The 25349-nt window shown below is 40.8% G+C and overlaps 1 protein-coding gene, 1 long non-coding RNA gene and 2 pseudogenes across 2 annotated transcripts; 2 read left to right on the forward strand and 2 right to left on the reverse strand.

Annotated features, from left to right (window-relative positions):
* Positions 1-3798: 3798 nt before the first annotated feature.
* On the forward strand, positions 3799-5049 carry LOC121791159. Its single transcript, XR_006048491.1, has 4 exons — positions 3799-3928; positions 4018-4069; positions 4757-4826; positions 4960-5049. It is a non-coding gene; the product is annotated as an uncharacterized LOC121791159 (long non-coding RNA).
* A 2506-nt stretch (positions 5050-7555) lies between these two features.
* On the forward strand, positions 7556-11264 carry LOC121791157 (uncharacterized hydrolase YugF-like). The gene is made up of 4 exons (XM_042189187.1): positions 7556-8379; positions 9138-9230; positions 9337-9404; positions 10924-11264. Exons 1-4 carry the CDS (start codon positions 7756-7758, stop codon positions 11069-11071), a joined length of 933 nt encoding a protein of 310 aa, XP_042045121.1. The 5' UTR covers positions 7556-7755; the 3' UTR covers positions 11072-11264.
* A 3960-nt stretch (positions 11265-15224) lies between these two features.
* Positions 15225-16210, reverse strand: LOC121791158 (annotated as a pseudogene).
* A 1419-nt stretch (positions 16211-17629) lies between these two features.
* LOC121791156 lies at positions 17630-20934 on the reverse strand (annotated as a pseudogene).
* Between the last annotated feature and the right edge of the window lie 4415 nt (positions 20935-25349).

A 25349-nucleotide genomic window follows, 5' to 3' on the forward strand; every position in this document is an offset into this window, starting at 1 on the left:
AGAGTAATAGGTAGGCAATAGGAGTCTTGCTGCTCTTCTTATGTAAATGCAATCATCATACTCTGACTTGGTGAAGCCAATCCTCTTCATCTGTGCATCAAATTTTTTATTCCACTGTTTGGGGCTTTGCTTAAGCCCATAAAGACTTTTCCGTAACAAACACACCTTACCTTCTTCTTCAATCTTCACATAGCCCTCTGGCTGTTCCATGAAGATAGTCTCTTCTAGGTCTCCATTTAGGAAAGCAGTCTTCACATCAAGCTGCTGTAGTTCCCAATTTAGCTGGTTCACTACTGCCAACAAGATCCTAATTGAAGTGTGCTTAACAACTGGAGCAAACACTTCATTAAAATCAATTCCTTCTTGTTGTGTAAAGCCCCTAGCCACCAGCCTTGCTTGAATCTGATTCTGTCCTTGTCAGTGGTCTCAATCTTCTTTTTAAATAACCACTTACAACTTACCAGCCTTCTTTCCTTACCATCTGTAATCAGCTTGGATTTGTCCACAAAATCCATGTTTTGTTTTTGAGTAAAGACTCTATTTCCTCATTCATGGCTTCAATCCACCTTTCTCTGTCTTTACTCTTCATGGCTTCTTTATAAGTGAGAGGGTCTGCACCATCAATACTTTCTGCAGCACATAGGGCATAATAGACCATATCAGAGAACTTTTCAGGTGGCCTTGCATTTCTTCTGCCTCTATCCCTTGCAATTTGATACTCTCTGGTAGAATCTGATGTAGACTCACCATCCTTCCTGCCCTGAGCTGGAGCCTCATCTTTTTCTGAATCAACTCACTTCCTGAGTCAGTAGCTCCACCTGCTCCTAGGCCAACCCCCATAGGCTCCACCTTGAAGAGATCACTCTCAACTTCACTGGAGTCCAGCTTCTCTTTCAAGTAGGGCATATGATCCTCCAAGAACACCACATCCTTGCTCACACCACCTTCTGCCTACCAGGCTCAATACACCAGAGCCTATACCCTTTACTCCCTTCTGATATCCCAGCAATATACATTTCAGAGCCCTAGCTTCAAGCTTACTTTGCCTAGCATGAGCATAGGCTGCACACCCAAACACCTTGTATTTTGAGTAGTCACTATGGGCTCCATACCACATGTAATCAGGAGTCTCAGATTTAAGGGCAGTAGATGGACATTTATTGATGAGATAGGCTGCTGTATACACAGCCTCACCCCAAAATCTGCTGCTCAGACCAGACCCGAGTAGTAAGCACCTTACCCTTTCTAGGATAGTCCTATTCATCCTCTCCACAACTCCATTTTGCTGAGGATTACAAGGAACAGTCCTGTGCCTCTTCATACCCTTCTCTTTGCAAAACATATCAAATTCAGCAGATAAGAATTCTAAGCCATTGTCAGTTCTCAAGCATTTAACACTCCTTCCCTTCTCTAGCTCCACCTCCTTACACCATATCTTGAACTTAGTGAGTGTTTCTGACTTTTCTTTAAGGATATACACCCACAACTTTCTAGTATAATCATCAATGATAGCCAGATAATACTTTCCTCCACCAATTGAACACACAGGTGAAGGCCCCCAAAGATCACTGTGTATATAGTCTAAAGGGGCTGTAGATGAGTGAATACCTGTAGGATAGGGTGCCTTCTTTGCTTTTCCAAGTATACACTGCTCACAGGGGTCCATCTTGTTGAAATCTCCAGAGATTAGGCTTAGGCCCTTTTTGATGAGTTCTTTCATGCTTCCTTCTGCTGGATGGCCCAGCCTCGTATGCCATAGCATTAGGGAGTCTTCTGACACTGCATTGCTCTCCCCATTTACAGCCTTAGCATTTAGATAGTAGAGAATGTGCTCTCTTTCAGCCTCCATCATTACTGCATCTCCAGATTTTACAAACAACTTTCCCTTACTCATCAGTATGGTGAACCCCCTTTGCTCCAGCATTCCCAATGAAATGAGGTTCCTCTTCACTTCTGGAATATACCTCACTCCAGTTAGGATCTTTATAGAGCCATCTTGTAGGCTTAGCTTCACCTTCCCTATCCCTCTTATCAGACAAACATGGTTGTTACCCAGCACCACAGTACCTGATGCTTCTTGAAGGTCATGAAACCAGCTTCTATTGGGGCACATATGGAAGCTGCACCCCGAGTCCATAATCCACCTGTGACTGACCCCATTGTCACTAATATTCATGAGTTGGGCTGAGGGATCAGTACTCTCCACACAATCAGATTGGTTGTGGCCCTCAGAGGCTAGCTTTCTCTTCCATGCATGACAATCTTTCAAGTGCCCAGGTTTCTTGCACCAATAGCATGCCCTGGTTTCCTTCTGAGCATCAGTGCTTGAGGGGTTTGAGCCCTCAAACTTCTTGAAATTCGGCTTCTTGAATTTCTTAACATTCAAGGCCTCTGCAGCTTGAACATTGGAGCCTGCAGAGCCTCTGCTGGTAGTCTTCTGGAGTTCTTTGGCCATCAAGGCTGAGTAGACTTCTGCATAGGTGATAGGCTTATCTCTTCCATAGATAATTGCATCACTTAACTGGTCATAGGAGCTAGGCAAGGCATTCAATGTGAGAATAGCCTTGTCTTCATCTGAAATCTTGACATCCACTGAGCCCAGATCATCAATGATCTTGTTGAATTCCTCTAACTGCTCTATGATAGATTTATCACCAGAAAAGCTATAGGCATAGAGCCTCTTCTTGAGATAGAGCCGGTTAGCCGAAGATTTGGCCAAGTAAACTTCATCCAACTTGTCCAAGATCTCTACTGCAGTCTTGGCTTCTTGAACATCCCTCAAGACTTTGTCTCCAAGGCACAAGATCACTGCGGAGTGTGCCTTGAGCTGCATTTCCTCCATCTTTATCTGTGCTTTATCATCAAGCACTGGAGCCTTTCCCTTTTCTTTAGGTTTTGAAAGGACTGCAGCCAAACCTTGTTGTATCAAAACCTCCTTCATCTTCATCTTCCACAGGCCATAATCATTCTTGCCTGTGAATTTTTCTGCATCAAGCCTTGCTGCCATCTCTGAAACCGTTTGATCTTCTGCAAACCAGCTTCAATCTTCCCACCGGACGGCGCCACTTGTTAGAATTACAACACAAGACTTACACACACTTGAGTAGATCACACACACTCACAGCAATATGAAATACTCACACACTGTATGCAGAAACACACACTAACACTTTAACAATGAAAGTAGGCGATTTCTTGGAGAATTCTTGGAATCTCTTTTATTGAATGAATACACTCTAACTACATACAAACGAATCTGAGCGATTTAAAGCTCTACAATCAGGTAGCAACTGCTACTAACTAACTACAACAAGAATCAAGAAAGCAAGAAGAATAACTGCTACATCTTAACTAACTAACTGCTGCACCAACGGCTAGTTTCTTCTAGGCTGCTTCTTTCCTTGATCAGCCTTTAGATTCTCTTCTTTCTTCTCTTCTTGCAACTGAGTGAGCACTCTACTTCTTACAAATACTTTAATTACTTTTTCTCTCTACCTCTCTCTTACTTTATCAAATTTTCATTAAAACCCGTGCCGAACCCAAAGTGCATATTCTTTGGGGACGGATGGAGTATTATTTTGGAGTTTTTAAACCCGCAATCTCAATTTGCTACTGGTAATCTGGTGTGGATTCTAGGCACAGTAATATTTCTGTTCCTTAATTGCAATCTTTGTTTTCATTCTTTTACATTTTTAGTCCTTGGAGTAGTCATACACCATTGCCATCTATATTCTTGTTCTAGATATTTGTCCTTTCTTCTGATGGTTGCCAATGTAATTTTTTACATAATATTCCTGCAGGGTAACGCTGCATACAAAGGAAAACAGTGGAATAAGGCGGTCAGTTTTTATACAGAGGCAATAAAATTGAATGATGCAAATGCTACCTACTATTCCAATCGGGCAGCTACTTATTTGGAGTTGGGATGGTTGGACACATTCCACCATTATTTAAAGCAGCATTTTCTTTCTTATGTCATTTGCCAAACTTCTGCCCTTACATGTGCTTTTCATGCAGCTATCAGCAAGCTGAAGAAGATTGTAGCAAGGCAATATCTCTGGATAAAAAGGTCAGTGGAGCTTGCTATTGCATTACCTAATGAAAGTGATGTTGTGTTACTGTTTTGAATCTAGTTATTTCCCCTCACTAAATTGACATGTTGATAGTCCCATTGCATACCTCCTTCGATGTTGGGTGTTATCTTGGTAGTGGATGTCTTTCCAGTTCTTTGCATTCAAATTGGCGATTCGTAATGATCTGCTTGATTCACATCTATTTTCTTGCTTGAATAAATCTCTACCTGAACATTCATTAAAGATGAGCCTTATTATTATAGCATGCTCTTTAAAAGATGAATATTTAGTTGATTTTATATCCCGAACCTGACAAAATTTTCCAATGTTCAAATAGATCTTGACTGAGTGCACTTTCGTACATTGTATGTGCTGCCAATAAACTGTAATAACTAATTATTCCATTTTGGATGCGTTCCTGTATGGTACTTGGAGTTCTCTTCATTGTCCGTATTCCTCGGATATTTTTCTAGCATATAAACCTGACTACAAGCTTCACCTTAAGTCAAGCAAACTGCAGCCCTCATTGTTCAGTCACATGTCTTCATGGTTCTGGTTATAAGTCCTATCTGTTTTAGTCAAAGCAGTGAAAGAAATGTGATTTGCTGACAAGTGCATGCTAATGAATCTTCACTTAAAAAGGAATTCTGAATAAAATTCCCCCTCACTCTCACCCCCTGCAGTACGTGAAGGCCTATTTGAGACGAGGGACAGCTAAAGAATCACTGCTTTTCTACAAAGAAGCTATTGAAGGTTAGGCAGGACTTGTGAACACTTGCAGTTCATTAGTGCATGATTGTATTTGTAGCATACATGTATAGTATCGATGCTAATGGTTTTCGACTTGTCTGTATCTAATATCATAATCTGTTGTGGTGACCTACAGACTTCAAGCATGCACTCGTTCTGGAACCACAAAATAAAGTCGCCGGTCAAGCGGAAAAGAGGCTAAGGAAATTAATCAGTTAAATCTTCTGCTGCTTCTGTAATTTAAGGTTGGACATACCCAAGCTGTTGTTTCATGCACTGATTCTTTAATTAGGAAAAAAATTATGATTTCAAGGTGATTAATTTCTCCACGAAAAGAATGGATAAATCAGTTCAGCTATATAACTACAGATAACAAAACTTCTTAAATGATTCCAGGTCGTAGTTGTGGAACACTCAAAAAGGTATCGGTTTTTCTTCTGATTATTGATTTGTTAATAAATAATAGGAGTAAAAAGCCAAAATTAGTCCTAAACATATAGCCATTTTACAATTTTGGTAGTAGACATTACGTTTTAAATTATTGCATCCTACACATTTCAATTCGGGTCAGACTTAGTCCAAAATGGACGGAACTGTCAAATAGTAAATAGTAACAGTCAACGTGTGTTAACCCTATTTTGACCCAATTAAAATCGTTTTGATGATAAATTTTTAATTATTTTGCAAATAATAATCACTCTCAAACCCCAATTTCCTTCCCAACAACAAACCCCCAATTTCCTTTCTTGTTCATCGCTCTCCTCACCACTCTCAAATCCCCATTTTGGCCCTCTTCTGATTCTTCTACTTTGAAGACTCCTAATTCTTGCAGCAACCCAAAATTATATGCCCTTCTACTTTGAGAGGCAACAACTCATCGTTTGCTGCCCCACCAAGAACTGGTAGCAAGAATTTGGAGAACAACTGTGATTGATCCATGTGATTGATCCAAGAAAATGCAGCACTGTAAACCGCAATTCCTAAGCAACTACCGTTTATTTCTTGAATCTCCACTGCATTGGTGATTATCGAACGCAAAGCCCTCCAAATTTACATCTGTGGTCATCTAACCGGCAATTCTCTCCAAACAATCATCTACTTGGGATTCCCCATCTTGACAAATGGATTCATTTTTTACTCCTAATTGAGGCGAAAAGGTGCATTCTTGAGGAAGGATTTTGAAAACACGAGCAAAGTGGAGGGTGAGGCGGAGGTCGGAGGAGGAGTCCTACAAGGAATGAGGAGAGTTGGAGACAATGCGGTGTTCACCGGAGGAGGAATGGCTGGCAGAAAGTGACCGAGTAGCTGAGGGAACAATAGAGAGGAGTTGGGACAAAGTGGGAATATCGCTGAAAGGGGATAAGGGATGCCGAGGAAGGGTGGAGAAGCAGGCGGAGCAATGGAAGCTGAGGGCAGAGCCGTGGAGGACGGCGGCGAGAGGGCGAAGGGGTGGAGTGAGGTCTTCGCCTAAGCCGATATCTTAGATTGCTCTCATCTCCATTTTCAGATTTGTAATGAAAATTTGAAGAAATTGTTAATGGCCAACAAATTAGCTTGAAAGCAATGATATTCAATGGAGCCAATAATCAAAATTAAGAATTTAATTGGGTCAAAATTGGTTTATCACACGTTGAGTATTACTATTTGACAGCTCCGTCCATTTTGGACTGAATCTGGCCCCATTTGAAATGTGTGGGATGCAATAATTTAAAACATAATATCTATAACTAAAATCTGTTTGGACTGAATCTGGCATGAATTAAAATATGTTTAGATCAATTTTGGCCTTTACTTTATATAATCTATATAATAGTATCACATTTATCGACAGTTACTTTCCTGACTCCTTCAGAGAACACATGTTCTCACAACTGCTCATGCTCATGGTTTTTTAATAAACGGTGGGCCATATTCATTGTGATAGTAAAGACTATATAATTTCGACATAAATAATGAATTAAAAAAAGTTCAAGAATCGTAACTTATTGTATAGAACATTATTAAAATAAAACTAATAATATTAATATGACCGAACAATGTTTGCCTATGTCTCAAACAAGCCATGTACAATAACATTCTACATAAAATCTTCTCCCCAGATGCACAATATTTATTGGGAAATCAGCGTTAAGGATTGCCATTTGAATAAACTGCAAACTTGTTCCAAAGTGAAGATGGAGTAATAAAATGATGCCATGGAAATGAAAACACTTTATAAAAAATCCTCAACCACAATATCAATTCGTGTACATACACATTACATTTATGTATATTAATATTAATATTGGTAAATAATCAACAGATTAAAATCAACACCAATGATTATAGATGTACTCCCTCCGTCCACCATTTAAAGAGCCATTTTGACTTGACACGAGATTTAACAAATTATTTGACTTTGTGAAGAAAAGTAAAGGGAGAAAGTGAGTGGAATGTGGGACTAATTTAAAGTATTAGTTTTATATTGGATTGTGAATGTAATATGTTGGTGGGACGTGGGATCTGTATACTAAAAGTGGAATAAAGTAAATGGTTCTATAAATCATGGACAAACCAAAATGGCAAAAATGTTCTTTAAATCGTGGACGGAGGGAGTACTACATAAATTGACCGAAACTCAAGTAACCCTAACAATAGCCCTCTCTCCTCCCTCCCTCCACCAAATCTCCACACCTTGCTGCAGTCCATCCATCCAAACTACATATCCAAATCCCCCATTCCATCTCCATTACACACAAAAAAAAAACAAAAAAAAAGAAGAGAGAGAGAATCCCAATTCTGCCATGCATATTTGTGCATGTGTATGTGCGTGTATGTAACAATGCCCCATTAAATCAAAACAAAAATCCTTACATACATATATATTCATACGTGTTATATATATAAAAACGCACATACACACACACACACAGAAAGAAAGGAACAAAAAAAAATGGCCCGTAGCCTGAGCCTGACCGGATCGGCGGACTTTCTGTACCGGAGCTTCTTCTCATACTCGGGGCTCCGGTCGACGAAAACGGATCTGCAAGAGGGTACGGTGATGCACTGCTGGGTCCCGAAGAGCCATAAGGCGTCGAAGCCGAACCTGATGCTGGTCCATGGCTTCGGCGCCAACGCCATGTGGCAGTACGGCGACCTCCTCCACCACCTCATGCCCCGCTACAACGTCTACGTCCCCGACCTCCTCTTCTTCGGGGAGTCGTGGACGCGACGCCCTGACCGCTCTGAAGACTTTCAAGCGCAGTGCCTGATGCGCCTGATGGAGGCGCACGGGGTGGCTAGGCTGAGCGTGGTGGGGATCAGCTACGGCGGCTTCGTCAGCTACAGCATGGCGGCGCAGTTCCCGGAGATGGTGGAGAAGGTGGTGGTGTGCTGCTCCGGGGTGTGCCTGGAGGAGAAGGATCTCAAGGAGGGGCTGTTCGAGGTGGCGGATCTGGAGGAGGTGGCCAGCATTCTCATGCCGCAGACGCCGCAGAAGCTCAGGGAGTTGATCAAGTTCGCCTTTGCCAAGCCGGTCAAGGGCGTCCCTTCTTGCTTCCTCTCCGATTATATCCACGTACGTCGTCGTCTTTTATTCTGCGTATTATCAAATTTGTTTTGGTAGGGACTATATATTCTAAATTTCGAATTCAGAACTCTAAGACAATATATGATTCTCATATGATTCATTAGGATCATTGAGACTTTAACATAATAATCAAACAAAATGCTGAAATTTTGATTAAGTTTAGTGGTAAAATTTTATCTGCAAATCGGCCAATGAATTAAACAAAATTGTCTATGTATAAAGAAGACATAAGGGCATCTCCAATGCACGGATGTCCCACTCGGACATCCACTAGGACTTCTCAAAAACACCTCCTGCCACGTCACTAGGACTTCCCATCCCACTGCCACGTCACTAGGACTTCCCCTGCACAATCCGCCCTTCCCACTAGGACTTTCCGCAATAAAAAAAAGCACAAATTCACAAATAAAGCAATTTACGTTTACGGAAATAAAATTTCAACACGAATATAGAGTTAAAAAAAAATAAAAAAAATAATACCGGACGTCCGACCCACGCCACAATGGCGGACGTCCGCCCGCCCGTCGCCCGGACGTCCGAGGACATCCGACGTCCTTACGGGACGCCCGTATCCGAGTTGCTTCGTTACAATGGCGGACGTCCCGGTCGCCCGTCGCGGATGTCCGACCGGACGTCCACCATTGGAGATGCTCTAACATTTTGATGAGGAAGATATATGTAGTTTCTCAAAGAGATATCTTACGTACTTAATTTATTTTGGTGACAAATTGTTTGGTGGAGTGCAGGTTTTCTGTACAGAATTTCTTGCTCAGAAAAAAGAACTAATTCATGCTTTAACTGCCGACAGAAAGCTAGACAGAATACCCAAGATCGAACAGGTTATGTAAATTATTTCAACTACTTTTTCTTATAGAATACTAGTATATCACAATTTAAACTATTGCTTAATTATTTGTTTTGTCCATATATATATAAATATAACAGCCAACGTTGATCATATGGGGAGAGCAGGACAAAATATTCCCACTGGAGTTGGGATTCAGACTCCAAAGGTTAGAGACCACCAACATAGTACTTCATCCATAATACCATTCACACTTTTCTTGTTAAGTTGTAAATTAAAGACAAAGTAATTAGTGTAATTAAATTAGTAATTTAAGTATAATAAGAAAATACTTAATTAACTTAGCTCTAATATCTTAATTAAATATCCTGATTCTTATTAAAAATAAAATAGTATTCTTTTTCTATCTACTGCTCATAATTATATACTTATTTTATTGGTATTGATTTAAAAACTAATTTATCATAACATTTTATTTCTATTTTTGATTAACCAAATTTTTCAAAGACATATTTTTTCACATATTGCATTATTTCAAATTTTCAGTTTTTACCTAATCATAAAAATAAAAAGAACACGATACAGATAAAAATAAAAATTTATTTGTTCTTTTAAATAGCATAAGGAAAATGTAAAAAATTTAAAAAAAGAGAAAAATTGAATAAAAAATGACATAGTTTGGTATAAAGACACCACAACGAGTGTTGCGCGTTTTAGTAAGTGTATTTACAGATTCACATATGATTAGATAAAAATTGAAAAATGTAATACGTGAGAAAAAAAACAATGTTTGAAATTGATTAACTTAAATATCAAATGAAAATCTAAAAGAATAGAAAAGATTTTCAAAAAAAAAAAAACAGTGTGGATGCAAAAGACTAAAGTCCAAATTTGGTCCTTTATATTTGTTCTAAAAAACTTTTTGGTCCTATACATCAAGTATGTTACTTTTTGGTCCCAAACAATATATTTCGGTCCACAATTAACATTTTCCTTTAAATTTAACAATCAAACATGTATTGATCAAATTAGTGACTTGATTACAAATCTAGTTAATCAGGTTAACCTAACAAATTCAATATTATTATTTATATTAATATGTTTATACCTATAATAAAAGTATTAAAAGTCAAGAAATAGTTTTTTACATATAATATAAAATATTAAAATTTATAAAATTTTACCTATAATATAAAACTCAATTATAATTTATAAAATATTCACAAATTTTGTTTTTATTATAGGTGAAATTCATAGGAAAAATGTTTTATCAATTTAAATTTAATATTAATTATAGGTAAGAAGTATTTTATAATTTTTATATTAAATTAGTTAGGTTAATCTGACTAATTAGATTCATAATTAAGTCATTAATTTGGTCAAAACATGTTTGACCATTAAATTTAACGGAAAATGTTAGTTATGGATCCAAACATATTGTTTGGGAAAAAAAAATGTAACTCACTTAATATATAGGACTTAAAAGTTTTTTAAAGCGAATGTAAGAGACAAAATTTAGACTTTAGTCGGTGTAAATAACATCACTGCATGAGATGCTATGTCAATAGACACGGCAGCGGATCCTCTCCCAACATATACTAATATTGATAAAGAGTTGAACAAAAACAATGCTACTAAATGGTGTTTGATGTATTATTTTATATTTCTTCTTCTTTTATTTAAATCTTCACTTGTGAAATTGCTAGATTGTAATAGAATAATTGCAGGCACATAGGTGACAATGCAAGAATTAAAGTGATAAAGAATGCTGGACATGCTTTGAACATTGAAAAACCAAGGGAGTTTGCTAAGCATTTGAAAGCATTTTTAATTGAAGATAGTTCTAGCCCAAGATCAAATTGGAATTGGAGTTAAAGCTCTAACTTGAGTTCATATTCAAATTCAAGTTCGAGTTCAAGTACATATTCGAATACCAACCCTTACTCCCTTTCATCGTTGCGACAAAAAAATTTCTTTTGGACTAGTAGCCCTTGATATTAGTTCTCTCTCAAATATTTGACAAATTTGTTAATTAATTTTATTGATCATGTATGCATAATATTTTTGCTACGTGATCATGATTACAGTGTGAATCCATTAATATTCGTCCACACAAAGTTTTGCTTATCATAGATATAAGGTTTAATACAAAATTTATAAAGTGAAAAATAGAAATATAAATAAAATTTTGTTAGTACAAAATGAGACATATCTACAATTAGGGGTGGCGAAACGGGTACCCGCGGGTACCCGCACCCGATTGGGACTGATATTTGAGAGAGTACCCGCGGGTACTCTCTCAAATATCAGTCCCGATACCCGTCCCGCATTTTATCGGGTAATCTCGATACCCGAGTCGGGTATCCCGTACCCGACACTGCGGGTACCCGACCCGAAACTGTACCCGAAACTGCATTTTTTAATATATGTGTGTCACTCTTATACGTATATAATATATCTATGTGAGTACTGATACTGAGTATTGTAGTATAATATATACGTGTGTGTACCTGTATACGTGCGTACTGTTACATACTTAGTTTAATATACTATGCGTGGAGCAATGGAGGTAGCGGGTGAAATGTGCGGCGAGTAGACGAAATAAAATTAGAAGTGAAATTGGAAGAGAGTCAGAGGGGATTAGAATTTAGAGGATACATAGTATAATTTATTAGATATTACACATTTGAAACTAATTTACTAAAATTAAAAATTTGAAAACCTTAACTATGAAAAAATCAAGTATTTTCGGGTTTATCGGGTATACCCGTGGTACGGGTACCCGCACCCAATTTCAGCCAGAATATCAGTCCCGATACCCGTCCCGCATTTTATGGGGTAATCCTGATACCCGAGTCGGGTATCCCGTACCCGACACTGCGGGTACCCGACCTGAAACTGGACCCGAAACTGCATTTTTTTAATATATGTGTATCACTCTTATACGTATATAATATATCTATGTGAGTACTGATATCTATGTGAGTACTGATACTGAGTATTGTAGTATAATATATACATGTGTGTACCTGTATACGTGTGTACTGGTATTCATCATCAACATAAGTAACATTAATACATATAAATATATTATATATGTGTCAATGTGTGTCCTATTACATACTTAGTTTAATATACTATGCGTGGAGCAATGGAGGTAGCGGGTGTAATGTGCGGCGAGTAGACGAAATAAAATTAGAAGTGAAATTGGAAGAGAGGTCAGATGGGATTCGAATTTAGAGGATACGGAGTATAATTTATTGGATATTAAACATTTGAAACTAATTAACTAAAATTAAATTTTGAAAACCTTAACTGTGAAAAAATTGGATATTTTCGGATTTATCTGGTATACCCGATACCCGCAAAACTCTAAAATACACTACCCGACCCGCCCCGTTTCCCGCAATCATGGGGTAGCGGGTACCCGATACCCGACGGGTATCGGGTATCAGGTCGGGATAGGAATTACCTATTATCCGCTACCCGTTTTGCCACCCCTTTCTACAATAAGTAAAATTTATAGTAGTAATAAATAGATTGAAACTAATTCAGATATTTTTGTGACCGGAAGTAGTGGTATTTAGAGCATCCACAACCGTGCTCTTGCCAGCGAGCACGGTTGTGGGCTCAGCGCTACTATTCCTGCCTGCTCTCTGGCAAGAGCACAACACCCACAGTTGTGCTCTTCCGCAAGGACGAGCACAATTCAATTTAAAATTCAATTAAACAAAAATATTTCCATAATATTAAATTTCATTAAAAAACCACAATAAATATTACAAATTACAAATAAAATAAAAAAGACATAATTAAAATCCTAAAAATTACATAATTAAACTCCTAAAAATTACATAATTAAAAGCTAAAAATACCCCGTTGACGACTTCTCATCCGGCGGCACTACCCCCAATTGTCTTTGGAGGCCCAATATCATGGCCTCGTGCGATCAAAGTTGCGAGGGGGTCATAGTGGACCTATCGGCCATATTGAGTTGGGCCAAAAGCTGACACAACGAGTTGGTGGGGGGTGGAGGTGGTTCATATGGAACGAGAGCGGGAACTGGAGCATCGGCGGTTGCAGCCGCGGCTCGACGGCGGTTGGCCGCCGCCTTCTTCCTTCCTTGCGGTCGGCGTTGGGAACCGCTCGGGCCGGCGTCGGGGCTACTCAAGTTAGCTCCGGCGAGTTGGCTAGCCACTTCTTCGGAGCCGGCGTCGGATAGGGCTACCGACCTTGACCGTTTGGAGGAGCCGCTAGAGGAGGATGTTACGCCTCCCATATACTTCGGGTGCGTCCGCGTCTCCTGCCAAACGTTGAGGTACTTGAACGACTTGTAGTTCATGGATTAGTAGGTGCTCATCGCGTCAGTGATGAAGTCGACCTCGTTCCGGCTGCTCCCCGCATTCCGCTCTTCCTGGAGGAAATAGCCATTGAACTTGCCAATTTCATCGTTGGCTCGGAAGATGGCGTTGCGCACCATACTCTCGTTGCGCTCGACTGTTCCCGGCTGCCGGTTTTCATTGTACCGGCGAGCGATGCGCCACCAAAAGTGATCGCCGGATTGGTTCGTGCCAACCACCGGATCTTCGGAGATTTCCAAGTACGCCTTGAACAATTTATCCATCTCCGCCGGAGTGTACGGTGTGTGGACACCGCGAGTAGGAGGAATCGGAGTTTGGGAGGGGGCGGTCGGCTTAGGCTCCGGTGTCCACCCGTATCGCCCTTTGGGGGCACCTTGGTCGTCGATTGGGTATGGCCGGTAGCCACCCGAAACGCCCGAACTTTGGGTTTGAGGAGGGGCCGAGTATTCCGTTTCCGGACTAGGAAACGGTGGTGAACCGAACCATTCGGGGTTCCAACCGGAGCCCAGGGGGTTATCGCCGTGGCCGGACATTGTTATGGTGTAGGAGTGGAAGAAAGATTGAGAATGGATATGGGAGAATGAAGATGAGAATTGTGTAGTTTGATGTGAATTTTTGGGTGTGAAAATTAGGGTATTTATAGATGAAAATGTGTATTTTTGGGGGGGGGAAAAAATTTTAAAAGTGGTAAAAAACGGTAATAAATGGATATATTTTTTTTGGGAAGTGAAATTTTTTTTATCGGTTTTTTAATTAAAAAATTAAAAACCGATTTTAAAAAAAAAATTTCAAAGCCAACGGCTATGCCGTTGCCCAATCGCGTGCCGCCACGTCGCCTGCTCGCTGGCACGGACGTGCTCTTCGCAGCGAGCAGCGCCGTGCCAGCGGCGCGAGTGCAGCGGCGAAGGAGTTTGTCCGTGCCAGCGGCACATACGGACGAACGCCGTCCGTCTACCGCTGCGCATGCTCTTAGTTTCAAAATGAATTATTCTGGTCAAGAGAAAAATAAATCTCTACTTCCATAGCTATAAATTGTGGACTAAAAAATGGGGGGCAGAATAAAATAATCAAGAGAATAATTATATAATATTTCAAAATGATATATATGGTATAAATAAAGGTTATTTGCATACAAATATATAAAATGGTGATATTTTTTAGTTTTTCCTTCAAACAATATTTAATGAATACAAACGCATGGACTTTGGATTTTTCAACCTTTTTCCATAAACAAAAAAATCAAAACTGATACTACTATGACAAAGTAGAATATATGTGACAGTCAAAATGATGTCATTTTAATTTAATTAATTTCTTTAAGAAATAAAACATTAATTCCACATTACCAGAATCCTCACATAACTATCTACCCCTGTTTTCTCTTTTCCTTCACTCTCTTCATTATTTTTCCAATATTGATTCGAAGAGGCTAGACTAGATTACGTTATTTAAAAATTAAACTTCTCCATTAATCTTGTTTTATTTGTTAGGAATAACGAGAATAATTTAATAACATTGTTAGCATATTAAATAATGTGGCAATATTATATAAATATTTTTGAATTCTCTTGCAGTGGAAAATTATTCAAATAAACTAATCCCACAATTAAAAAACCCCTTTTCACATCACAACTAACAATTAACTTTCTAAATCGAGGCTAGAAACAAATATGAAAGGTTTTCATACATTTATATAACATGATTCACATGTTACAAAATCGGAATATGAAACATTTGTGATTGCATGTACGAAATTGTAGTAGAAACTCACATATCATAAATTAGAATCCAGAGGCAAAAAGAAGAACATTCGATAAATAATAAAAAGTCAACAGAAAAATGGGATAATAGCTTTCCTGTTGGTTGGATAATCGCCAGCAAATTTCTTCAAATACCATCTATGATTTGCCATCGCTCTCGGCACCAAATTGGCACAAGTGTAGACAAAAAAGGCCAGCCCGGCCCACGACCACGTCATGAAGGCCCAGCCCGCCCACTCCAAAATCTCCCCAAATAATTAGGGCAACTCACCCACTCAAAAAGCCCACCTTTAGGCACCCTATACCCCCCCCCTTCTCCTTTAGCGCCAACAAAGCATAATCCGACGAAATATTCGCCGCCGCCCCGCCGGCGAACACGGCGGCACCGGCTCCATCCGCCACCAGAACCACCGATCTTCGCTGAGATCGGCGTACTCGGAGACCCAGCGCGCCTGCAGGTAGGCGTTGAGGAGGTTGAAGGCGAAGGCCATGGCGGCGACGCTGGCCGGAAATCCGGGGGCGGTGGTGGTTTTGCGGCGCGGAGGAGGCGGAGGGGGTAGAGGAGGGTGCGGTGGAGGTAGTGGAGGAGGAAGGGGGAGATGAGGGCGGCGGCGCGAGGAGAGGGGTTTTTTACCGAGGGGGAAGAGGAGGAGGGTGAGCCAGAGGGTGGGGGATTCCATGAGGAACCAGGCGAGGGGAGGGGGGAGGGAAGGCCCCACCCGGGGCGGTGGTGCTTGCCGTAGGGGGCGGTGAGGAAGAGGAGGGAGATGATGGTGGGTAAGGTGATAGCGAAGAGGGAAAGGAGGCAGTAATTGTAGAATTGTTGATCCAGAAACAGAGACATTCTGTTTTTGGTTTCTGTGATTTCGAATCAGAGGAAATGGATTTGTGGACTATTGTAGTCGACTCAAAAGAAACGCTGAATGAATTTATATAATTTATACTAAGAGCATCTCCAGTAAGCCTGGACTTCACATAGCCCTCACATAGCCTTCACATTGTCACATCATCAGTACTACAATTCTCCTGCCACATCAGCTTGCCATTGCCACATCAACTGGACATCAAATAGCCCTCACATAGCCTTCACACTACATATCCACATCACTAATAACAATTATATAATTTAATTTACAATCGTATCAACATACGGAATTTAATTTACGAGACAAATACATTTAAATTGAATAATACTATTAAAATTTCAAAAAGTACAATAATTTAAAAAAATACATTTAAAAAATTACATTTAAAAAATTACATAAATTTACATAAAAACTAACGCCTTGCAATCCTCCGTGCCCACAACTCTTCAACTAAATTCTTTTGGAGTCGAATACGAGCCTTCGTCTGACGCATGTCGGCATGTGCTTGGAGGAGGGCTTCTTCATCGTGAGGTACCCCACCTCGTACGTTGGCGGTGGCGACGCCGTGGCTTGGACCGGCCTCATTATCGTCGTTGGCCCAATCAGTCAGTTGTACACCTTCATCTTCGACAATCATGTTGTGCATGATAATACAGGCGTACAGTATATCAGCAATGCAGTCGACATTCCACAAACGCGTTGGTCCCTTAACTGCAGCCCATCGAGCCTGAAGCACACCAAATGCGCGCTCCACGTCCTTTCGCGCCGACTCCTGCCGCGTCGCAAAGTAGGCCTTCTTCGCATCTGATGCGCACCGGATCGTCTTCACAAAGACGGGCCACCTAGGGCGAATGAAAACAAGTGGTGCGAATGAAAATGACGTTCAAAACGCGTATATATAGTGTTTTCAAAAGAAAAAAAAAATAAAAAATAAAATCTGACGCCGGTTTGACGCCGATCCGGGACCCACAATGGCGCCGTGAGGATCGGCGTCGGAACCGGCGTCATCGCGCGAATCGGCATGGCCACGCCGATTTTGACGCCGATTTCGCCCGACGCCGTTCCAATGGTTCGGCGTCGGCGAAAAATCGGCGTCGCGATTTTGACGCCGGCATTGGAGATGCTCTTAATCTTCTCAATTACACTTCTATCATCTTTTAAAAATAGAAACTTTACTAATTTTAATTCAAAAATTGAGAAAATATGAGATAAAAAAGAAAATATATTAGTGAAAAAATAATTAATATTTTTTGTGTAATATTGAAAGTTTGTATTATTAAGAGATGAACCAAAATAAAAGAGTTTCTATTTTTAGGGAAGAATCAGTTAATTTGTGTGGGGATTTGGTTATGTTTTATGACTTCTTATTCATTCTTTATGTTACAGGGCACATACTATTATACAGACTGAATGCTTTTATAATAATATAGATTGAGAATAGTTATAGTGCAAATTACTAATATAGGGCACATAGCAGTTTTGTGAGTCAAATACAGGAATATTTATACACTTTTACATCACTTTGTAGTAAATTCATTACTTATTTAGTTCTTTATCTGCAGCCCATCCATCTCTATATAGTAAAAGTCTTCGAGTGAATCTCAAACTTGTGAGAAGAAGACAGTTGAGGTTCCTACATGCAAAAGTAAACAATCAATAAGTATTACTCCATATTACTGCATGCATAATATAGGAGGAGTATATATCTAATGTGCAAAGGATGTGTTGAATGGCCCAAAATCAAACTTAACTTGAACAAGATTATTAAGATGACATTTTCAGCCAAAAGCATGAGAAAACAAACAGCCCTTTTGTAGGAACACAGGCACCTTCTTACCTTTGCCAAAATCTAAGTTTGCTAACTCAATTAGAAAATATCTTGCTTAGGTTTATGCAAACACAAGAAGAAGAAAATGTATATGTAAGCATACATACCGTACCTGTATTGGTTTGTAGTCATATCTGTTGAGACCAAGAGCCTGTTGTACTGCCCCTATTCTGTTGCGCAGGGCAAGCATCAGATGCCCATAACTCACACTCTTGGCTTGATCCAATGTCTGGACAAAGCTGTAAGTAAGTGCCCCCATTGCAATGCCAGTGAAAGCCTGTATAGATATAGTAGCACCATTCCTTAACAATGAAATCGGGTACGTTAGCAAGTTTGATAAATCGGAAAATATGACATACAGTGGTATCTCCGGAGCTCTGATGATCATCGCATGCGCTGATAGAGATGGCCAAGCCCCCGCTGGTGCCTTTGTAGGCGCCATTCGGGGGGCGATGATCCTCCCACTTGTAGTACGCTTGCCTGATCAAACACATGAGGAGTGAGTGAGTGAGTGACACACATATATACTATAGTGGGGTGAACGCTCTAAGTCAAGAGAAAATTAAGACCTATTGACTCTGCAAACATTGTGAGATCTAAAAAGGTGCCACTAGAGCAAGTGTCGACGATGGCATGAAGGGTTGCCCCTCTCGGCAACGGCCTAACAATTATCGCATTCAGTTCATCATCCAGTATCCTTCCCTCTGTCTCGTAGTCAACCGGCATTAGGGACTCGTCATATCCATCCACCTCGTCCCCATCGCGGTCCCTCACCTGCGACCCATGCCCCGAGTAGTGGAACACCAGCGAGTCCCCTGCCCGGCTGCCTTCAACCAGCCACCCCAGCGCCCTACGGATGTTTCTCTTTGTCGGTACACGCCTGTAGTCCTCTTCCTCCTCTGCGCCACATATATTTTCTCAACAAAATCATACTACAAGACTTATACTCCTATTTACGTGTCATGTCAGTTTTTTTAAAAAAATTTACTACCACAAAATACAAGTAGACTAATTTTGTTTACGGACCAAAATGGCAAAACAAGAATATATACTATACCTGTTAGGACGAGGATGCTGGAGAGGGGAAAGCGGAACTTCTGGAGAAGAAGTCTCTTCATGGACATGATGTCGTTGACACTGCCCCGAAGGCTCTGTCTATGCCCCTTGTAGGTGATGCCACACAGCACGGCTCGTTTGCGTCCATAAGCATGAGAGGGGGGACTCAGCTGCTGTGGTGGTGCATTGCTTTGATACACCCTACCATCTGCTGCATAGGCGCAGCAGCTAGGACAGGAGTGGCTCTGCGCGTTGAGTGGCACCGCATATACCATCCGGCACCACCTGCAGTACATTCTGTTGCTCGCCATTCTCTCTTAGTTTCTTGGCTTGGACAAGAGTTTATGTTAATGCTGAGGGTTCTTTCCTCTTTATTTATAGGAAGATATATATGGAGATACTTTCAGTCCATCGAAATAAACAAAGGATTAGCCTATAGTATTATTTTTATCTATCTAGACTAATCCTTGGAAAAATTGTTTGGGACTGAATCAGAATAAGTAGGCTACCAGTTGAGAAATGAATATAATGAAGCTTTTTTTTTTGTGATTGCAATAAGTCGATTGGGCTCCATGCTTATCAGGATATCATTTTCTAGATAAACAAATAAAATCTCTCGAATGCTGATTCTCTTATGCCATAAAAGCTTCATTCATGTGTTTCATGATTCACTGATTTTTATAAAGGTGCACGTGTAACATACTTGGTGGTAGCTTTGCCAGAATGCATAATACTTGTGATTTTGTTTCACATTACCAAAAAATCAACAACTTTAGGGTTAATCAATCCATTTATATTTTCAATTCAAAAACCTTCTAAGAGCATTGACAATAGGGGCACGATCTCACAGCCAGCCGATCGATCGGCGGTGAGATCGTCCCCTATTATGGGTGAACCGCCGATCAATGGTCCCTCCCCAATGCCCTACATGTCGTCGGCGCCGACCACAATCGGCGCCAATTGCAGCGCCGACCGCCGATCGCGTATTTTTTATTTATTTATTTTTAATTCCAAAACTCACACTATAAATACCCTTTCTCCTAGTATTTCATTTCACCCACACCCACACGGCCACACCCACTAGTCTTCTCATACTCCTCTCTCTTTCTCCAAATCTTTGTACTCGAAATGGAACCCCGTGACAACGATGAAGACGAGATACAAATGATCTTAGAACAAGCCATGTTAGATTACGCAGTGCGCGTAGAGGAATGACGACGGCAAGAACAGTTAAAGCCGTCGGTCCCTAGGCCAATCCAGCATTGGCAAGCGGGTCTTCCGTAAGCACACTGTGGCTGCCCAACGACTGTACTTGGACTATTTTGCCGAAGAGCCCAGTGAGGTCCGATGGTTTTCCGCTGGCATTTTAGAATGCGTCGAGATCTTTTGTTGTGCATTGCTAACACGTTGGCGGCACATGATGATTACTTCCAGCAGCGTCCTGATGCCAACGGAAAATCTGGACTATCGACGCTGCAGAAGTGCATGACTGTAATGGGGCAGTTAGCTAATGGAGGGGCGACAAATATATTCGACGAGTATCTCTACGTCGCCGATACCACTGGCCGACTAAATAATTTTCATCGGAGAGTTGTGGAAGCTTTCGACGACACTTATTCGAGGAAGCCAAACACTGACGATTGCCAGTTCCTGCCGGATATGCACGAGAGGGTATACGGATATCCTGGAATGCTGGGAAGTATATATCGTATTTGTATGCACTGGGGCATAACATTTTTCGATGATTGATAACGAACGATCTTGTGACATTTTCAATCGATGAGAACACGTAGAGTTCCGTTGCCGCCGTTTTAGCAAAACAAACATAACTAGGATATGCTGCATAGTTTATCTTTCAGGTTTGGCGTACCTCTCGATGTGATAGACCAGATCAGAGCCACGCCGATCGAGTTGGGGGCGAAGGATGTGAGACGGTGGAGTCTGACTAGCCATAGCGAGTTCTCTGTGACCTCAGCCTGAGAGAGCATCCGGACTAGATTTGCCGAAGAGGGAGATTTTTGGCCTTATTTGGAATCAGGGGTTGACCCCTACCATCTCGGTGTTAATTTGGAGGTTACTTTTTGGTAGGCTGCCGGTGGATGAGAAGTTGCAGAGGAGGGGGATTGAGTTAGCGTCTAGGTGTCAGTGTTGTAGGTCTCCTTCGGTTGAGTCTCTCGGTCATGTCCTCGAGTCAGTCGGTGGTTTCTGCATGGGAGTATTTCGATGCCTGGTTTCCTCCTCGCACACACCGATTCACACGAGCACTGATATTGCACTTAGACTAGGTCACTGGCGGAGGTCTTCCTTCCAGAGGGCTCCCACCATGCATATTAGTTTCCTGGTTCCCTGTTTGATTGCTTGGTTCTTTGGACGAGAGGAATGGCTGCAAGCATGGCGGTCGTCCTTTTCGTCATTCACATGTTATTTGGCAGGTCACTCATCACCTGCATGTACTTGTTCTGGCCGGCAAGCTCGCCCCGAATCATTGGAGGGGATGCGCGCCGTCGGTTGATTTCATGCCTTTCTCCCCCAGACAACGTGTTCTGCGGTCGCTCATGGTACTATGGCATCCCCCTGATGCACCTTGGGTGAAGCTGAACACAGAGGGTGCCTTCTCTACATCGGCACTGGAGGCAGGGGAGGGAGGATTAGTTTGTGGCTCTGATGGAGGCCTTCTGCGGGCCTTCTGTGCTCCGGTTGCTGCATCATCGAGCTTTGAGGCAAAGCTTTTGGCTCTGATTCGGGGTTTGGCGATGGCTATGGAGCTTTCTACTCACATTTGGATAGAGCTGGACTCAGCGGCTCTGGTTAGCTTGTTGTCATCTGGACATCTTGGCGCCGCAGATTTTAGACATCATATGGCTTTGATCCGCAGCATGACATCTCAGCGGCACGTTCGCTTCTCACACATCTACAGAGAAGGGAACCGGGATGCCGACTTTCTGGCAGGTAGGGGGGTCCAGACCCCTGCCCTTACATACTTTGATCCAATCTCCGCGCCTCGGTATCTGAAGACGCTCGTTAGGATGGACCAGTTGGGATATCCTAACTTCCGCTTCCGACGTAGAGATGTGGATTGAGCGTGAGCTCATGATGGTTTTTTTAGCATTTCTTGTCGTCTTGATAGCATGGAGGATCCCAGCTTGTGGGACCTCTGGTTTACATTTTCATGTTCTCAGTTTCGATCTTAGTCACTTTTGGGCTAAGATCATGTTGTTGGAACATTATATTTTGATCTCATTTACGGGGTTGGGGGTCTGCCTGTAACACCCCTTACCCGATTAATTTAATAATCGAATAAGTGATGTCACCTTTTGGTACAAATCCGGACTTGACAGAAAATCCTTGATTCTTTTTTTTATACAAAGATATATCATTTTCCTTTCCTTGGTAAACGGAAAAACTGCTATATGACATCTGAAATTAGACCATAAACGTGTTTCTAAAAGCCTATATATATATATTATACAACCTGGAAAACGAAGTAAATGAAACGTCTTAACTATATTACACTTGCTATACAGCCACATCTAACATATCCGAAAGAGTTTTCTGAACACAAAAAGGTTGGCTAGTGACCCGACTTGAGCAGCCGTAAATCGAAAGTGCTAATCTGCAGGGGGAAAAGAAGGGGTGAGCTTCAACAAGTCCAGTAGTATACTCAACATTAGAGCCTAATTTCCGGAGTTAAGTAAACATTATACAACCTATGTGTTTACAATATTAACCCTTGAATATTCTCCAGAACCAACATTCTCATAACCATATACATATCAAAATAACCAACACTAAAAGTCTGATCTTTCCTCCTTTGATTTCTTGGGACTTACTGAAGGCATAATCATATAATCTCATAATATTAATAAAACATGATCAATTATCAATTGCTAGTGTCGAGCAACATCATAACTTCACACAACGTCAAATCATATCAAACAATGTCAGATTCACCCTTTTTGCATCAGAGGATCATTAACATCAGAATATATCATTTAGCATCACATAATATCGTTTTTCACATAAGAATATAGCTTTCACATATCCAAACACATATAACAAAATCTGCTCTCATATACCAGATACATCAGAGTTATAACAGAGGTTTCACATTATCAGATATCATAACACATATAACAATCACCCTTGTTCTCACATATCAGAACACATATAGCCTCCATTAAGTGCTTAGTGACAAACTAAGGTACGCGGACCAGATCAAAAACAGAATCAGATACAGACGCGGTCATGGTCCTTAAGAGGACGCCGCACAGACTACCCATTAGGGTACAAACAGATAATCCCGGGAACAGACCACCCATAGGGTGTATATATAGGGGTAATCCCGGGAATAGACCACCCATAGGGTGTATATCAGACAGATCAGATATGGGCCCATCAGATAACAGACGATCCTCGCTTCGGTTATTCAGAAGACGAGATATCACAGATAATGCAGCGCTGTTGTCCTATGGCATGCCAATTGTACCCACAGAATACACTCAAGCACGGGGCGTAAACACAAACAAATATACTTTATATCTGACAATTTCCGACATTCACATCAACGCATACAGATCAAACATCATCACAGACATCATCAGACATTTTCACATGTAAATCATATAAGTATACATTTCATAGGCATATATCATTTACCTTTCCTTCCAACCACATTTATATTCATTTTCTCATCAGATTACTTATTTCCAATAATCTTTAACATATCAGATCAACAACTTCTTTCACACCATCTCATATCAAATAAACAGATAAATTCCAATTCTATCAATATCATTACATAACCAATATTCACATATTTCACGTCATAAGCAAAATATATAGATCACATAATGTATCACCGATTAACACACAATATTCTATATGCAATCACGTAAACTTAATTCAGGAATTAAGACCTAATGTAGAATATACTACCTCGAAATCCAAAACGCCCTTGACACACGAATCCCTTTATTCCTGCTCCTTGTCCTTGTCCTTGTTATTTCCTGGGGTAGGATTACCCTTCAATATATATTTCGCTCTCGCATATAAAGTATCAAATTCATACAGTTAACCATTATTTTCTAACTTAATTTCCTAATTCTTATCTATTATTTATGCATGTATACTACAAAACATTAGATTAGTCAAAAACAACTATTTCTCCTTCAAGATTTCACATTAGGAAATATATCTTCATATACTTGTCCAAAAATAAGGTTAAAGCATAAGCATTTCAACTTTTATCATGTCCCAAGATTTTACAGAATTTGCACCGACTTTGAAAAATCATTCTGGTCAACAACGAAGTCGAAATTCAACGTAACCTGATGAAAATAAAAGTCATGACTGTCTATTTTATGGGGATTAACTTTGGACTTCAAATTCTAATTTGTTTAGGGTTTATGTCTGTTTTATTCAAACCTGGCAGAACAGGGGCAGTCTCATTAAAAAATCACTATAAATTCATTTGAACTCGGATGAAGCTGATTTTGGTCACATGGCAGAAGACACATAAAAGTATGTTCAGTTAAAATTTGGTAAGAAAATGAGGTCGTTACTTGGTTAAACGGGACTTGTAACATGCTGCCAGAACAGGGCACAGTAGCTGTTTCCTTAATTTCCTTCACTGCAACAAGATTTCTACTTGTATACTTCAAATACATACATACTATCTAAGATAATCCGAACTATACTCTAATCATCCCAATAATTTCGTTAGATTCCCACATAATTCAATCAACAAGTATCACCGATCAAACAACACAATCAATGACAAACCGAACATTACAATTGAACACCCGTTGTGATTAATCTGAAGTTGCGAAAGGAACATAATAGTAATGAAACTTATCTTTCGGGGTTGTGCGGGGCTGTTCGGGTTGATTTCGGGGCTGTTCGGAGTTGATTCGGGTCGAATCGGAGTGTTTCGGGGCTGCTGTAACAGCAGCGGCTGATTAACCCGGCGCGACGGCGGAATTTCAGCGACAGCGGCTGAGCAACGTCTGCCCGTCCCCCCCTCGCTGCGTCGGCGTTTTTCCGCAAAGGGAGACGACGGCGGTGGCTGATTCTGGAGATGGAAATCGAGGTGCAGGGACCCAACGGTGGCAGTGGCAGTCGCCAACTCCGGCGAGGTGAGGATGGCGACGGAATTGAGGGTTTTCCTCAATTTGGGGATTTCCCTTTTGGTCGATTTTGGGTATCTCTCAATTTGAGGAAATTGGTGAAGAGAAAAAAAAAAAAGGTGTGTGTAGAAGGTTCCCGTAAGTGGGGAATTGAGAT

The sequence above is a fragment of the Salvia splendens genome, unplaced genomic scaffold (genome assembly GCF_004379255.2).
Source record: "Salvia splendens isolate huo1 unplaced genomic scaffold, SspV2 ctg74, whole genome shotgun sequence".
Lineage (NCBI taxonomy): Eukaryota > Viridiplantae > Streptophyta > Magnoliopsida > Lamiales > Lamiaceae > Salvia > Salvia splendens.

Excerpts from the sequence above, each read along its gene's own strand:
- LOC121791157 (XM_042189187.1), top strand. The coding sequence starts at position 7,756 with ATGGCCCGTAGCCTGAGCCTGACCGGATCGGCGGACTTTCTGTACCGG. Across the intron at positions 8,380-9,137 it reads TCCTCTCCGATTATATCCAC|GTTTTCTGTACAGAATTTCT; the intron begins GTACGTCGTCGT and ends GGTGGAGTGCAG. Across the intron at positions 9,231-9,336 it reads GAATACCCAAGATCGAACAG|CCAACGTTGATCATATGGGG; the intron begins GTTATGTAAATT and ends TAAATATAACAG.